We start from the raw sequence: 17,921 nt of genomic DNA, 5'->3' as shown, positions 1-17,921 counted from the left end.
CTGAGTTCACAAGTTGCATACTGAGTATCTCAACCTGCTTAGGGGAGTATAGTAGAACAAGAAACTGTAGAAACTGTTGACATTAAAGACATATTAAATAATCAAAAATGTTACAGATAATGGCCATAGGTTGAAAAATGAAATGCAGTATCAACGATTATATGTAAATGTATTTATACAGTGTCTTATGCATGACAGTGTAGTATGCATGCAAGTATGTGCACAGCATATATAGAAATACCGGTTAACCCTTTCACAACCATGGTTGGGTTGAGTGTCTGGTGGGTACACTCTGGTGGGTACACTCTGGCGGGTACACTCTGGTGGAGCCTATCAGGTGGGTATGCTCAGGAGGTTACTTTCCTTAAACCTGAATGCAGCCTGTGGTATATGTATTTGTCAGTTCACTTATGGCCAATGAAATGTTGTCATAGAAATTTCACTTTGTCATATTACATATACGAATTACTCCACATCGACTGTTAACAAAATAACAGACAATGTTACCTACCATCTGCTAGGTCATCCATTTTGTAACTGATAGCAAATTCTGTGACAGAGGTAACGATATCGCCATTGATGTCGGTCAAATCATCGCTGTAGTCTTCGCTGTATTTGCCACACAGACCACAAGTCTTGCCGGCCAGTCCCTCGTCCGTTGTTACGGACACTCCTTCTCTGCCGTCCCATCTCAGGGTGAATCCCAGACCACTGTGTACCACCAGATACTGACCAATTCTTTCAAACAGCAAGCCACTGTCACTCACAGGGACATGCAGCTCAGTGCTGCCTTTGCTAATGCCAAAACCATCCTCCCTCATTTCAAGAGAAAACTCCAAGTCGCCGATAAAGACGCTCAGCGAACGTTGGCAGTGCTCAGGTTCGGCACACTGCTGCTGGTTGTGAACGTGAATTTTAAAGCTGTTGTCGAAGCAATCACCGGCCAGCAGATAACTGCAGGATCCCCGGAAGAAGTAGACACGGCCATCAAATGTACGGTAGTGGCTCTGGCCCCAGGTGTAACAGTACCCACCTGGTTGGGGGTCTGGATTTGGCATAACAGGAACTGGATTTTCTGAAGACAAAGAAAAAAGAAATAAAAAAATTCAATTTTTCCAATCACTCTATCAAACAACTTATCAGCTATGATCTCAGACATACACAAAGAAACGTTTATATTTCATCTGATTTCCCTTGAAAATCCACAGCTTTTTCCTGCCATACTGTGTGCTTAATTCTGGCTGTTAATTTGGAAATTTTACCATTACTAGTGTGTGATTTTGACAGCAAAATACAACTGACAATATCGTGTACATGTAAAACTATTTTCAGTAGTTAAGGCTCAGAGGAAACACATACCCACTACTTCACAATTTTGATACATTTCACAACACTCACATTTTGATACAGTCACACTGTTATATTTCAAAAACAACTGTGATAACATTCTCTGACAAGCTCTACATGTCCATGATTGTGAACAATCAATTTTGACCTTGTATTTACAAAACACATGTATGTAACTTAATGGAAGCGACACACAAACAGCTAAAAATCTGAAAAACTGTAGAAAACATAAATTATTCTTTTCCGGGAATTCTGACCGTTTGAGGTCAATGCCACCATGATGGCCATTTCAGAATCCTGACACCTTCACTCACCAATTTGACAGATGAACGGTTTTTCCTTGTCGCAGCATTCATCATCAATTTCAAATAGTGGATTTCGGCGCGGTTTTTCCCTGGCATGGATGAAAAGACATAATGATGTTAAATTATTAGCACAGGTAAATCGCAGTAAGTAAACTACCAAGTACTCAACTTACACATTCTGTACATATGTACCTGTACATGTCCCTCACAAGAACTTTCGTACAATTTTGGCATCATACAAAGTGTCAAATTATGAATTTATAAGGATACATCTTGACCCTGACCAATGATAAGCAGTCAAACTACACAGAGTATGTTGTACATAGAACATTATGCTTTCAAAAATGTGACAAACATACCATGTGGTCTGGCGCATAGAATCACGAGAAACATTTTGCAATCTGCTTGCTCTTTGTTTTCATTTCACCCTAGTTGTCACGGAAATCATTGGTTAGACTCACCATAATTGACAGCAGTCTTGGTCCCCATCTGATTCTTTGCATGTGTTGTTATTGGGCTGATCAGGTGACCAGGCCTCGGGTGAAATACTCGAGCCGTTCAGCCATAGAAACTGACCCTCGGTGGTCTGGTCGTTACAACCCACCCAGTAACCACGGGAGTCAGGGTGGGCAAGGGCCGGGTCAGCGTTTAGGTAATCCCTGACTGTTGCACGTGCTTCTTCGGATGCAAGGATTGCCAAGTGGGCAGTGACACCCTCATCTCCATAGACGTCCCGGCAGTATTTATTGGCGTCACTCCAACGCATCATTGGGGAAGCTACGACTTTGAACACGCTGTTGCTGATAGCAACTTGGTCTGAAAGGAGAGAAACCCGATGCATGGCACAGTTTACTTAATCATGCTTAAATATTACCCGGTTTAAATAATGATACATTAAAAATTATTACATTTCAATAGATGTTTTCCTCTTGTGAAAAAAGACAAGGACTATAAGAATCATTAGTCTGGTGGCAGAATTTTAAATTTCTGGGAATGTTTGCAGAAAGCCTTCCTTCCTAAATTACAGTACATTCAATCAACTTACAGACGCTGTAGTGTAATCACACAAACAAAGTCAATAATATTTTTAATCAAAGTGACAAAAGGGTCCTAATTGTCTCGCTGACATCTACAACGTACTACAAAACTGAATAGGAGAAACATTTAGGGCATAGTTTTACAAACAGTCTTTCTCATACCTGGTTGATCTGATCCGACAGGATCGACTGTTGGATATCCTGTTGGAATCATTGCATCTGTTGGTTCTGCAATGGCTGAAAGTGAAATTATATGAGTTTTAATTTTGCTGAGCTGGCAATGTGGCTACTTGCTCTAATAATCTGTTGTGATCACTTATTTATTTCTAACCCTGTAATCGTTTTTTTCCATATTTCTTACAAGACTATTCAATCAGCCCTGTTATTGTATCTCCTTATTAAACTGCAGTACCAGGAAATGACGAACATGAAAAAAGCTATCAAACAGCTCGAAAGCCAAGCAGAAAAGATCTAACAATCACTCTTGACTGGTTTAAATGACTTTGGAGATATAAATCTTGCAAAAATGTTATCTTTCTAACAAACTGAAAAAGGAACATACAATTTCATGTTTAAAGAGAGAAATACTGGTAAAGGTTATTGAAATTTCTGAAGTATAATTTCTTTAATAACCTCAACACAATAAAAATGCAAATTTTCACAAAGCATACCCACATTACATTAACTCTTTTGAAATTCAAATGAAGGCTGTAAAATGAGCCGTATTGACTATACAATGATTTATATAAACTTTCAAATTTTACTTTCTCATCAACTGTAGTATTTTACTGTTCATAGTGAACTCAGTACATAGCATATCAAAGGGAACAAGCAGACAGTGGGCTCCTCTCACCAAAATACATGGCAGTTAATAGGAATTTTACTGACAAGAGTGGTCTGCAAAACAAAAATTTTTAGAGAAAAGTAACTCACACAGGCATTGCACATCTGGTAACTCAGGCACCCACACGTCTACATCAAAATCACACTGGTAGGAAGGTGCCACTTGGACAGAAGGCTGGTGGTCAGGGAGGCACTGCAACTGACATGTCTTCACATTGCCCAATAACATACAGCTGTACGCTCCCGCTGGTGGTGCTCTGGGAGTTTCACAGATAGCTGCAGTAAAAAAAGACAAACAGTCAGTGCATTAAATCAGGAGACAATGATAATGATCATCATCATCATTACCATTATCAAGACAACCAGGGCAGTAATTATGACAAGTTTGATGAGGAAGAGAAGAATGTTGATTAGTAAAGTGGAACACAGCGGTAATGTGAAGATAATAATACGGTAGTGATAGTGATGACGATGGTGATTTGTGGTGATGATGATGATGATGATGATGATAATAAACGATGATGATGGTGATTGTGATTATAACGATAATGATGTAACAATTATAATGATGGTCACTTGTGGTTGTGATGATGATGATGATGATGATGGTGGTGGTGGTGGTGGTGGTGGTGAAATATTAAATTTGTCAGTGATATATGTGATGATGATGATAATGACAACCTTATATCTCATTTTCATCGAAATTCCTGGAAATCACATAAATTTTTGGTAGAATTGAGACAAAACTGCCCCGTTTGACAAATTTAAACGATTAAATTTCTACTTTGCTACATGCCACTGGTAATAATTTTTTTTTTCAAATATTTCATGTTTTGTTTCTCATGACAAGGTATGAGCTAAAAACACCTATAAAAAACAAAAGAATCAAGATTGTTCAGGATTTGTTTTAAGTTTTAAGGGAATACATGATGGGTTCAGTGCGTTTGCTGTTAGACGACTGGTTGTTTGGTGATTTTGCCCTGCCATTTGTCCTAAAATTGTCTCATCCAAAAATTTGACGCATCTTTTGTAAACTTTTCTACTCCCTTGCCTTCTGTCATTCGCATTTCGCCACCAATTTGAAAAAAACAACATATTTAAAGGCATTACAGGTCAAATTAGAAAACTGGCAGGATTTGCAGAATCTATCTGGAATTTCTAAAAACGATTGGCAAAATATATACAGATTAATTTGCAGCGATTTATTAAAAAATTTAAAATTAGGTTGCGGGGAAAAAAAAAGAAGATACATAACCAAATCTTACCATGTTCACAGTAGAAGCCATTGAAACCGTTTGGACACAGACATTGGTAGTTCTGTGATTGCACGTTGCTGACACAGGTAGAACCATGTTGGCAGAGGTTGTTTTCACAGTAATCTTGGGGACCTTTTAATCAGACAAGATTTAAATATTGCAAATTGACTCTATGCCCTGTTGCAATATGTAAACTGGAATATGTCTCACTGACGTACAGCTGTATGTCAGTGAGACATATTGCAATCAAACATTTGGATATCTCGTGGCAAGAAATTAAGAAGTGAATTTTGAATGCTGAATTCACATTCATCAGCACACAAATTCAATGTCAAAGCAACATATTGTAATCAAATGTTTAGAAATCTAGCAGGAAATAAAGGAGTGAATTTTGTAAGCTGAACTATGATATACATAAATATTTTTTCCCTTAAAGGCACTGTTCGTGATCACTGGGATCATCTTTGTTCTAGTCTGTAAGAGGAGGATTATGGAGGTGTGATAGCCTTTTGTTTTCCATTGATATTGTAATATGGTGGGTAAATTTTCTGATAAGACAATCTGGTGCCAACACAGGCCTTTAAGAAATATAATTGCAAATTACAGTGAGAGAGTCAATCCTTGCCAATACAGAATATAGTTACTCTTACTCTTGAAGGGAACAATCTATTTAGATATTTCAAGTCAAAGTATAATTGCACATTTGTCAATAATTGAAAACATAAAAATTGGTTGATTATCTGAAAACCAATGATTGCTTTTCTTGCTGTGTCAATATTCACACAAATGTATACTTCTGGATCAAAATAACAAGAAAGCCATCCGGCGTTCTTCACGACAGATAAAAGCGACAGAACTACAGATAGTACATCACTCACCAATTTCACAGTAGTCTCCCTGGAAGCCATGCACACACAAACATTCTCCTGGTGCTTGGCAGATACCATTGTTTTGGCAGGGTGGGTCACAGATGGCTGAAAGTGTGAGGGGAAAGGAGAATAATGAATAGTTCCAAAGGTAATTATGAATAACAGATAACATTACAGACTTCAGTAAAAAATTCTGAAAATTACAGTACAATCAGGGGACTGTAGTAATTATTAACCCTTGAGTGCTGTAATTTTTCCCAACAAAATTTTGATGTAACAGTTTTCCAGTTTTTATTTATTTTTCTGTCATATTTTCAATAATTTTAGACCAAGTAGACATCACATTTCACTGGCTACAATTTTTTATCAAAATTTTGGCAAAAATCGGCAAAAAATTGTCTGTGGTATACTTTAGGCAACAAAAATTGACTTTGGCACTCGAAGGGTTAAATATTCTAATTGCACTGAAACAGGATACAAAAAGTAAAAGACATTTTGATTTTAAAATCAGAGAATTGTATCACAGTGATGCAAATTGAATTGTTTACAGCTAGTGAATTAGCAGAATTTACATTATTAGAAAAGTACTTAAAATCAGTCAAGAACAAAACTATTTCTGTTTTTATATATTTTGTAATCTGATGCAAAATTGATTCCTAGAAATTAAAAAAATCAGAAAAGCTGTGACTCAGGCAAATAACAGTCTACTTCAACATGAGAAACAAAAAATTTCGCAACTGACATATCCAACATATAAATTTTTGTGACTATATTCACACTCGACGACATAATAATCGTAGGATATGGCAGGTGCATGGGTGAACAATAGTGGTCATTTTCTAATCACAAGCCTCACTGTGCGACTCACCATGGCAACTGGGGAATGCTGTGGACGGACTCCATTGCTGGGTCACATGATCACAGGTGTAGGATATGGTGGTTTCGCCATTCTCCATGACAAAGCCGTCATCGCATGTACTTGCACAGATGCTGTAAAACGGAAACAGATGTGCATGTAGATACATTACCTCATCCTGTGCACAAAGTTAACAAGTTATCATGGATTATATACACAACTGATCATGGATTCTCTCTCTTTAAAAGTATACAGTCATCCGTAATCTAAATATGCCCATATATGGTCAAAGGGGTGTTCCTTGGTATTCGAAATGCCCATGTGAGGGCACAGTTTTTAAAAAGTGGCCACCCGCTTAAAATCTCTGATCTGTCAGATTTTCTCTTTCCATGGTAACTGTGGCTAAATTGGAACAGGTGACAGTATACCTTTAAGGTAGAATAAGACAGATATTCGATACTCACGTTTCTCTTGCTTGGCGTTGACAGCTAACCCTGCCATTGTAGGGTGCAGTAGGGGATGTACAGACATCACTATCAAAGTCAGCTGAAAGAGAGAAACAACTTCTTTAAATTACCAACAGACCTGATCTTGTAAACTGAAACTTTAAAAGTTGCCATATTCTTTTAATACTCCTGAATATCATTTAATAGTTTTTGATCAAATTTGTCTTTGGTATAACCCCCTCTTCCATAATGTAAAGTCTACCATAATATCAAGATATAATTTGTTCATTTTTGTTTGTAAAGAAAGGTTTCTTTTTATTTATTTTGCCTTGAAAATGATCGTTGATGAAGGAGTAATTGGGTAATTCATAGAAAAAAAAGAAAGGACCAACTTACAAATGCAGTCTGGAAAACTGCTGCTTGGTACCCAGATTTTCATTTGGTTGTTGCAAATGTACGTCAGTTTGGTGGCTCCACCCTCAAAGTGGAAATCTTGTAAGCAGGTTGCCTCGCATGTACTGTGTAGGATAATAAAACAAAATACATACATTTCACAAAACAAAATTGAAAGGTTTAAAGAAGCAGTGATGCTAATTTCAGGTTTATTTCTTTGTGTAGGATCTACTGCCGATTGAAATTTGTGAATAAAATTTTGTCTTTTTTGCAAATGTGGATACTGCTGCAGTTTGATATTATGATTCAATCATCATGAGAATTTTGACTGAAAGATCCGTCGCTTGAGGGCGCTCTCTATGAGGCGCAGAGAGCACCCCCAAACAACGGATCTTCCAGTCTACATGTCAATTGTAACCATGTAAAATTTCACCATTCCTATGAAATACTAGTTTCTTAAAGTCTCTTTAAAAAACTGAGACATCTGTTCTCAAGTAGGAATGATTGAACTATGTTGTGATCACGAATCAGCCCTATTTTAAGGTGGTATATGCCTCGGCAGATATTCAGATTCCAATTTTACAATTCTTTTCAAATTGGCCTTTCACTTGTAGAGGCTCATATTGAAGCTTATAGAGTGAAAAATGGTTTCACTCAATTAGTTTTGTGAAAATCAGTTGTTTTATTTTCCTCTACAGAGATAACACAGGCATGACAGCCATTTTAAACTTCAAACATCCATAAATGTTGGGCAATTTGTTTTTCTAGTACCAAAATTTGCACGGTAACCCCCGATTTTTATTCTGTTCTTGAAAGAGAATGGTCCGCAGTCTGTTTGATGAAAGTTGGAGTTCAAGTTTTAAGTCTTTCATTTTCAAGGAGCGCATTACCTTAAAGCTAGATCTTAACAGCACGCTATTTCATGAAGAAAATATGGATTTATATCACAGAGAGATATGTAACTGTTTGGCTATTACATTACAACATGGTATCAGTATTTACAGATCTTGCAATGGTCATTGTGTGAGCTTTTTTGTTCATGAGGACTGACAATACACATACCTACACGGCTACAGGATAATAGGATGCATAAAAACTTACGTTTGAAAAGTTGAAAGTGAACACTGGACAGCTCCATTGGAAGGCGAGGGCAAAATATCACAGTACGCTGACGATGATGATGAATCTGTGAAGGGGTCAGGGGTTATAGGTCAATAGGTGTTTATCAAAAAGAATGGATGGATAGAAGTAATGTCGGGACATAGCATTTTCAAAATCATCAACATCACAAACATCATGATACAGTAAAATATATTTGTACATATTAAAATGTAGTTCAAATTAAACTACTTTCTATGGCCTTGATGTGATTTCAAATTAATTTTGTGATGGATATTAAAATGGGTGTTATTTTGAGGTAAATGGCCCCGATTTCTCTTGAAAAATTATCCACTCAGAGCTCAACAAGCATTTTGTATGTTTTCCATAAATTTAATTCTGTCTGTAAAACACAGTCTGTTGCTCTCTTCCCAGAACCGTGTCAAAATACCTGTCGTTCAACTTGGTCGACAACAAAGCCTGTATCCCTGCTCTATTCCTGGTCATGACTAGACTTCATTAGTCAACACCGATTTCGGTGATGTATTACATCTTATTTTCAGGAGGCGTGAGAAATATAATTCCTTGATGATGCACAGAATTTAGAGCTTTGATTATTTGTAATTATTTTTTGTCAATCATACACAATATTGCACGTTGCACATTATGCATTGCGTTGGCATGCCTAAGGTACATGCATTATATCACTATACTTTGGGGAGAAAAATGCCAAAATGCATAAAATTAATGTATTTTGTAGGACAAAAATACTGTAAATGTTACCAGCATTGCAATTACAGTTGTTCTTTCAATGCATGCAGATACTTTGCTCAATGAATTGTAATTCATTCAATCATTTATTAATTAATTCAATGTAGGGTTTGTTGATTGATCATTGATTGATTGATTAATTAATTAATTGATTAATCAATCTAAATTTTACCTATCCATCAAGTTGTGACATCTATCTATTCTCATTCATTCAATTATCATAAATGATTTGTTGATTTCTTTCTTTGTTTGTTTGTTTGACTGATTGATTGACTGATTGATTGATTAATCGATCAATTAATCTAAATATTTATGTATCTCTCCATCGATCTTATCTCATCTTACCTTGATTTTCACACCTATCCCCTGAGAAACCACTTGGGCAGCTACAACTGTCTGGAGCAAAGCAAGAACCACCGGACAAACACGGAGGGTCGCAGACAGCTGTGTTGAGAAGCAAATGTACAGAGAAATATGAGAAAGTTCGGACTTACTGGCTGACATCCATTGAAGAAATGTAGCTCAGATGTTCTGATGGTACGGCATAAATGGTGGGTACAACAAACAAAGCGTTCTTGCGATGATTAAAACGGCAAAACTGTCTCGTATTATGAAGATACTTACGAAGACACTCAGGAAACTGTCCCTGCTGTATAAACCACACACCGTCATCGTTGTTGCAATAGAACTGTGTTGTCCTCGGATTTGTGGCCCACGTGAAACCGTCCAAGCACGATATTTCCAACTCACTGTAGGGAGATTAGGAATAGAGAGTTATTGACAGTGGGGATACCGCCAAGTTGCGCTCCGAACTGACACTGTGAGTACAGACAGCAAAATAATAGACCGGGAAGGCGGTGCATGCAACCAACATTGCGGTCAAGTTTCGAATTTCAAACTTTATGAATTGCGCCCTCACTTGGTTCCTGTTTCTGCTCACGTTCGCAAGATACGACTGGAAAGCGAGTATACTCCCCGTGGACATCGGGGAACTACTAATTAGAGGTGGGTGAAATACAACCAATACAAATGTTTTGCCCAGAAATGTGTTAATTTAGACTTTAAAAAATGGTCTGATTATATTTCTATTACTTGAAATCTCCCAATGTCAGTTTTCAATGGTACCCATTTACGACTGCATATAAGGCCTACAGCAAAGGCCTTATCTATTTCGCTGAGAACTGGAAAACGTACACCGGCCAGGCTGCTTATAGTTAGTCCTAATAACTATCCCCTGTAGAGATCTAGCAGATTTAAAGTTTGATTTACTGTAACTATTATTAGGTACAGATTATCTTCCGTATTAATCACCCCTGGCGACATTTATGGTTTTGTTAAAATTTGGGTTTTTTATCTGAGTCGCAGAACGTAAAACAACCACCTGTGTGGCGAATGAATGTTAGCTTTTGTTCAACAGACAGAGTGACACAATGCTTCTTGTTCATTTAGATTTCTCCTATGGCCATATACGGACAGAAAAAAAAACCGCATACCATGCAGACCCGGGGGGGCACCCATCCCCAATAACGTGTACCCTTGACAGTTCAAATTACAATTCAGAAGGATAAAATCTCGCAATTTTCCGTCACACATGTTGTTATAAATGTCTACATTTTATGACCAAGTACAAGGTCGAAACTCAACATTTCCTGCAAGGTGATTGGTCAAAACTCGATTAACCGTCGTGCTGGAGTTGAAACCAGGGGTCAAAGGTGACGATCACGATGGTAGCTTACCTGCTGGTGGCAGTGAACGAGCGGACTTCTATTTGGCCGTTCACCGGGGGAGTCGGTGTGTTTAGATTACAAAGATTAATTCTCCCATCTGTTTTGGAAAAGACAAATGTTTATACTTTAGTGAGTGAGTATTCTGTGCACAAAAACTACACAATTCTTCAGACTTGGCGTGGTGGGCATGCTGGAATTAACAGTGTCAAGTTCTGAAATCCGAAATATGATTATTTTCAAACTGTCTCGTTTTTCATTCGTGTTACAAGCCATCATTATCCTGGCCAGTAAGTTTTTGTAATTTACGACCAATAGTGGTGTTTGATCAGTTGAAGCTAACATCGTTCACCTTGTAAATTATTTTAAAGGGGAGCACATTTTCTCGATTCCATATGTTGTGATTCAGTGTCGAGGTGCGAAGATTGAATTTAAGCATCCTTTTTAATCTTGGGAAGCATTTGCCTATTAAAGGTATCATATATTATATATATATATATATATATATATATATATATATATATATATATATATAATATATATATAATTACACTTCATGAAAAGAGCAATTGAAGAAAAGTTTCAGATTTTACTTGGCAGTAGGATAATATACCAATCGACGCTCACAGAATGGATTCGTGAAAACGATAGGCAGCGACTTCTTGCTCGCCTTGCTATAGGAGGAAAGCGACGACTCTGGCGAGATTCCGTCGATGAGTACGGTGCCGTCTAGCCAGTCTGTCCTTGGCGGCATACCTAATAAATAGGAAGCCACGCCAAGCTAAATGGCTCAGCAAACTATATTCATATCTTATCTCAATCAGATTGCATTTTACCGGTCGAACCTGTAGTTTAACGTATGAAGAGCAGACGCATCGTTTCCTTAGAAGACGGATGGTCTTATCAATGTCTGGTATTTACGCCGCGACCGTGACACCAGATATGAATCATATCATTGATAATTTGTCAGTGTCCATGGAAACGAATCACAAGCGACGTAAACATGGTAAAGAATTGTTTGATAGATTCGATTACTGTGTATAAGGTTCGTCTATCTAGTACATTTCAGACTAAACAAAGGGGCCCATATATAGGAAAAGGTGTGCTACTTCAAACAGCCATGCGTTTTCGCTTGCGTCAATAATTTCATCCACTAACAAATATTCCATTTTCATCCAACTTTCTTTGTCATCCGAGTGGAATTTTGCTATCCAGTGATCGGTGTGTGTTTTTTGTTGCTGTTAGATTTAGTTCAAGTCGAGCGCGATCGGCAGCCTGTAACTTTTTATTCTTCTGGAATCCAGCAATATCTTCACTACGTCGCGTCGCATTTATCAAATCATTGATTTATTCACAAACTTGGACCAAGTATATGTTACTTTGTGCATTTGCAGTAACAGAGTTCGAACGCTAGCTTTTAAACTTAGCTTGATGTACTCATTGGTAGAGTTATTGACTCAAGGATTTCACATTTTAGTTTTAATTTACGTTTTCTGACGACATGTACAGTTATTCAGCATATTCAGCTATTAAAGTAAATTAATACAGTGATCAAAGTGCAGTGATCTCGGTAAAAGTTGTTTAAATGCACAGTCCCTCAACACACTGTGTAGAGGGGCTGTGTCAATGCCAGAAAATGAGTCGTGGGGCACGCACGTTCACAATGTCTCAGGTCTGGACGCCAAAGGACACTTCCGTGTGTGCGTAATACCAGATAAAATTTCGGCTAGAACAGGTGCTCAATCGTCTGAAAGTGGTTTGATGACCTGTGATCTCGGAGGAATTTGTGACAGGCACTTTTAAAAGCTTTCAAGAGACTCCACGACTCAAAACGTACTGCCGGTAACTTTACCTAACGAGGTAAAACAGCCGACACTCGACCGCGGCTCACTTTTCTCACTGCGGACTGTATCAAATCACCCTCTAGCACGGACCGTGATCAAATCAACACGCAGGCGTCGAGTCGATAGCACCCTCTGCAAATGAGACGCCGTGCCCTTTCCGCAACCGACGTGATTCAATACTGTTTACGAACAAAACAAACATTTAAATTCAAATGGGAAAACTTGTTTGCAAACACAATTGTTTGATATCAATTATCGTCAGATCGATTTCGCAGTGGCAATGATAACGTCAATGATAATTGTCATACCCCCCCCCCCTCCCCGGCCATATGAGTTTCAGATTTACTCAATGTGAATCAAACATTTTTCCATGATCGATTTTAAACTAACATTTGAAATGTCCTATATTTCTGTATAGGATTCTGTTATTCTCATAATTACTGACGCATAAACGTGTCGGCAAACTTTTTTTTGCCGTAAGCGCATGCGCAGCAGCTACTCACACCACAAGACAGCCAATCGGGAGAGAGGTACCGGGAATACTGATGACGTAGATCATAGTCACTCCATCACACCGCCGGCTTCCCGTAAATAGTTACGCATGTCTACGGAATCGAAATCAAGGTCACTACTAAACTCGTCTATCATGTTTTTTTTTCCATAATTACCTCGAAATTGCAGAAACTGAGTACAGAATAAAAAAAATCAAAAAGATATCGCCGAAGAGTTACTCTAATAGTTCTATGACAACTTCTCACTTACTTGATGCTTCGGTCGGTTCGACATCTTCCAAATTAGGTTCAACGCTTGTCAAAACTGCGGACGGAATACGCACTGAAATATAAGTGGATAGGTTGCATCAGGCTAAGGGAGCTGTTAAACTGGAAGATTCGTCGCTTGCAAGAGGAAGAGGAGGGAGCCGCTCTCCTCCTCTTGCAAGCGACGAATCTTCCAGTAGGGTAGGGAGCGTACTCGAGCGACGGATCTTTCAGTGTAGAGAGCAGTTAGCTTGTCAGCACCCGAGGGGAACGACAATGAAAATGCACTGGAACAAGTGTGGTAAAGCGTCGTTGATTGAGTCAATACTTACGAATTGGCAAAGCTCTCCGATCTCGTTGAAGAATTCTGAAACATCGAGAAAATTGAGTTTAATAGTAAAATTTGTCATAAAAATCTCGCAAGAGAAGAATTATATTTTGATCAAAATTTGGAGGACCAGCAGCAGCGAAGAGAGAAAGGAGAGAGAGAGAGAGTGCCTGAAAGAGAGTCAGAGAGAGAGAGAGAGAGAGAGAGAGAGAGAGAGAGAGAGAGAGGGGGAGGGTGAGAAAAATCTTTCAATTCACCAGTTGGACAAGAATGAATCTGAATTCTGATACTCATGATGGATGGCTCCTATGTGAGAATCAAAATTACCCACAGCATCGATATTTCACAAATTCGTCAATAGTTTTTTTTCTTCTGTTATAAAATACAGCAAAACACAGAAAATCGGATCTTTAACTTGGACTACGGCTATGAGGACAGCTTCAAGGCTAAGGAAATTCGCTTTTATAGAAAGGAAAGAAAATATATTATGACGAAAAGAAAGACTTACTTTTCGTTTTCCGGCGACGTTGAAACATTTGCAACGAGTAGGTGCAGTAGAAGCCACAGGCTGCAGCCTCTGCGAAGAGTTGAGACACTTTTCAGTGCCATATAGAAGAGAAATTGATAAAAATGATGAAATACTCTGGATTCAGTCGTATTTCTATGATAATCGAGCGTCCAAAACTTGCATTTGAGAGTAAAAAAAATATGAATTAAACGAGGAAAATTTCTGTGCTCGTAATCATACAACTGAAGTGAAGTTTTCTTCTTTAGATCAGTGGCTTGCCAGGGAATGGCTGAAGTTTTATGTGAAGACAAAGGGTTTATATACCAACAACTTGAAAGATAAACCCAGATAAAAGGAAACTTACCTGAACAATTCGACCAATCAGCGAGTTGTATTTAAGTGTCGCCTTGGCGACCGCTTTGCATTTGAATATGTATATATGGAGAAAGTATAAGGACTTTAGAAGAAAATGACAAACTCTTGTTCCGAGAAACTTACCGACCGGAACTGGGTGCAATCTGACAATCATATAATCCTTCAAATACTCGTTGAATGACCTAAAAGGTTTTCATTAAATATTCACCGAAAATATCCGTCGAAGATATTATAACTTCCTTTGTATCGGTATTTTCGTCCATCGCACTGCAACGACGATGCATTTTTGCAAAGCGTCATCTGCTAATGGGATATTTCAGAGATACAAATTATCAGAGGACCAAATCAAAAGACTTCTTCAGATATATTTTGAGTATTAAGGTTGCGATTTATGAATTTAAATCGTGAATTCGTGTATTAGGCGTTGCACCATACTGGTTGGCTTCATGTTCACGTAAATGAACTGAGAGCAAAATTGAGCGTCGTCCATTGACTTGTACCACGGGTCGACTTCCTAACTTGTTTACCAGTGTATAATTTTCACGCACTGTATAACCGTTTCAGCTTCTGAAATTTCAAGACCTCCAGGCATGCACGGCGGCAGCTCCACTTCTTGTAAAATCTTTGCAAGTGTGTACGTTTGCCCATTACAAACACTTGAGTCACGATCTCCCTGGGTTTTCCCAGTATCTGAAGGTTCAAGAGCAGAGTCGTATATCGGAGAATAGTTGTGCTGTGACTGATAAAACTTTATTGTGTTTGCATTAAGTTCTGTTTAATTCTAAAAAGTGCATCAAGGACATGCGAGCTTTTATTCAAATGAGAAAAGTTAGATATGAAATGTCAGTGTGTTGCGCTTGTAACAGTCCTCCTTCAACATAACGTTGTCCTTTCCTCGGATTTGAAGCTGATGTTTTTACGTCATTGTACTTGACTCTTTGACCATTGTTACAACACCGTTCATAGGCCCATCCCTGGTTATTCAACACATTTGTGAATTTTCAAGCAAATGGAACAAAGGGACATTCTCTATTCAAACTGACGGAAACAGGCATGGCGATGCGAGGAGGAAGTCTTTATCTATTGCCGTGTCGGCATGGGCGTTCCAGATCCAGTGTATCTCAACTCATTTTCTATTTATAGCACATATTCGAGGTTCTTGACCGAGAACATGGTTTTTGAACTCGTTATTTGAACTTCAAATAAAGAACATTTGTTTTGTATCTTATAGTTTTGATGAAAATATTTTGCGTCCAGCACTTCTGTTTCAAGGAGAAATTACCCATGTTCTTTCCTGTAGTCCTGGTTACTCGACAAATTGCCAAAAGATGAAGTATCAGCCATGGTACCCTGCCACGATTACCGTTCGAAAATCCTCCTCTCCGTTATCCGAATTGGAATCCTTTTTGCCCCTTGGTTATCCGTTGCGAAGCGTTGAGGTGTTTGGTTTGCTTGTTGGTTTAATGTTTAGTTATTCACACATGTATGCATTTTTCCGAATACTCAGCTTGTCAGAGGCTGAGCTATGACACACAGTGATTTCGCGTGCGACAAGCAAAGATGCTTAGGCCCCTTATTGTTGTCAGGCTAGAAATGATAATCATCGTCATGAGTTTCGTCTACGCCTGACCACTTTAAGGTAGAATGCGCCCCGGGGACATGTTTTCGGACTCTCAAATTTTTACAACTCTGCACTGATCTACCACTTGTAGCTCTTGGAGTAAGACTTTGAAGCTCTTGGAGTAAGAAATATTTGAACCATCTTCATTTTTCGAGAATCGAAAATCGAAAATTTTACTTTGCCCCGTAGAGTTAACTCCAAAATGGCGGTCATTTTGAATTTCAAATATCGGTAAACGGTAGGTAATTTGTTTCGCTAGTCCCGGACTTTGCACGGTGTTCACTGATTTTTATTCTCGATTTGGTAAGAGAATGGTTGAAAGTTTCATTGAGGAAAGTTTGAGCAAAACTTTCACTTTCTAGGTGCATACTACCTTAAATAAATGAAGTCTTTCGAACGTCTATGGCGTTGATAATTTGAAAGTTAGATCGCAGTTAAAATGTCAATATATAGGCGGATGTATCGAGCCAATAACGGAGATGCGAGACAACCTTACAACTTCGCTAACTGACTGACCGCCCAAGATGAAGCATCTGACTGACTGGTTCCCGGGCTGCCACGTCGGGTCAGTGGTATGTAGCCTTGACGGGACCACTGTGGTTAAGCCTGTGAAGGACCGCTTAACTGTACACTAGACCCACACGTGGACTGACTCACCGATAAACTGACAGCAACGACTTTGATCGATCGATTTCGAGTAAATAAAACGACTTCCGACAGACCTGGGGAACACCTCAGGTATCGCGAAAGAGGAACTGCTTCGTTCAAAGAGGAGAGGTTAAAGCGACACAATTGAGTGCAATATACTGTATAGAAGATGGGAAATTTTGTTCAATTCTGTTTTTCTTTTCTGTATATTTGTGTTGTTCTCATAACAATGTGAATAGAGAATATACAACTTTGCTGCAGCGGTGAGTAAACATATTCCACCGCGCCGATTGCTAGTCTGTAGGTAGTTTCAGGTGGTTTGGTCTGAACAGTCATTTCCGACCATATTCCTCTCCAAAGCACACCCAACATATACCGTTTGAGAATGAGGACGTCGAGCTGTTTTCTCAGCATGCAGAGTAAGTTGCTAAAAGGACATTGCCCGCCGCGGGATAAACGCCAGCAGACGCGTCTCAAATCATAAATATTTGATTTCACTCCGCCTTGTAATTAATTACATGAAAGCTATTATGTAAGAAAATAGTTTTTATGTTCTGTAGGTAAGTGCTTGTTGTTTCGTGCATTTATCAGTCAAACTCTTTAATATCAAATATACTCTCTGTCTGGTATGAATACTTCGTGCATTTAAACTTTCGTTTGGGTGGGGGGGGGGAAGGGGGAGATTGAGATCTGAACTGACCGTTTTGCATTTAACTGGAATGTTCCGGCACTTGCCTTTAAGATTCATTCTGATTCCATAGATTGCACGACTCATTAAAGCTCCGACCGACTTGCAGACAGACAAGTATAGCTAGCGAATCATATCAGAGAAACTGCACTTTTTTGCCTCATGTCCAATGTATCTAGAACAAGGACAGAAAAAATCCAAGATAT

General features: G+C 38.6%; 1 protein-coding gene across 1 annotated transcript in view; it reads right to left on the bottom strand.

Moving 5' to 3' along the window:
• LOC139147766 (mucin-5AC-like) overlaps nt 1–14,703 on the bottom strand; it is a 34,348-nt gene extending 19,645 nt beyond the window's left edge. The window contains exons 1-17 of the mRNA XM_070718960.1: nt 14,384–14,703; nt 13,880–13,914; nt 13,552–13,623; nt 10,958–11,045; nt 9,846–9,970; nt 9,567–9,665; nt 8,454–8,538; nt 7,356–7,477; nt 6,978–7,059; nt 6,526–6,647; nt 5,667–5,762; nt 4,798–4,920; nt 3,623–3,808; nt 2,852–2,926; nt 2,114–2,468; nt 1,662–1,741; nt 512–1,075 (exon numbers count right to left, since the gene is read on the bottom strand). Coding sequence (XP_070575061.1) covers nt 512–1,075; nt 1,662–1,741; nt 2,114–2,468; nt 2,852–2,926; nt 3,623–3,808; nt 4,798–4,920; nt 5,667–5,762; nt 6,526–6,647; nt 6,978–7,059; nt 7,356–7,477; nt 8,454–8,538; nt 9,567–9,665; nt 9,846–9,970; nt 10,958–11,045; nt 13,552–13,623; nt 13,880–13,914; nt 14,384–14,484 — 2,410 coding nt within the window. The 5' untranslated portion in view covers nt 14,485–14,703. The remainder of the gene's footprint in view (nt 1–511; nt 1,076–1,661; nt 1,742–2,113; nt 2,469–2,851; nt 2,927–3,622; nt 3,809–4,797; nt 4,921–5,666; nt 5,763–6,525; nt 6,648–6,977; nt 7,060–7,355; nt 7,478–8,453; nt 8,539–9,566; nt 9,666–9,845; nt 9,971–10,957; nt 11,046–13,551; nt 13,624–13,879; nt 13,915–14,383) is intronic.
• Nucleotides 14,704–17,921: the final 3,218 nt, after the last annotated feature.

Source organism: Ptychodera flava, chromosome 13 (genome assembly GCF_041260155.1).
Source record: "Ptychodera flava strain L36383 chromosome 13, AS_Pfla_20210202, whole genome shotgun sequence".
Taxonomy (NCBI): domain Eukaryota; kingdom Metazoa; phylum Hemichordata; class Enteropneusta; family Ptychoderidae; genus Ptychodera; species Ptychodera flava.
Note: the sequence above shows the minus strand (reverse complement) of the source record. Positions and strands in the feature narration are given on the sequence as shown.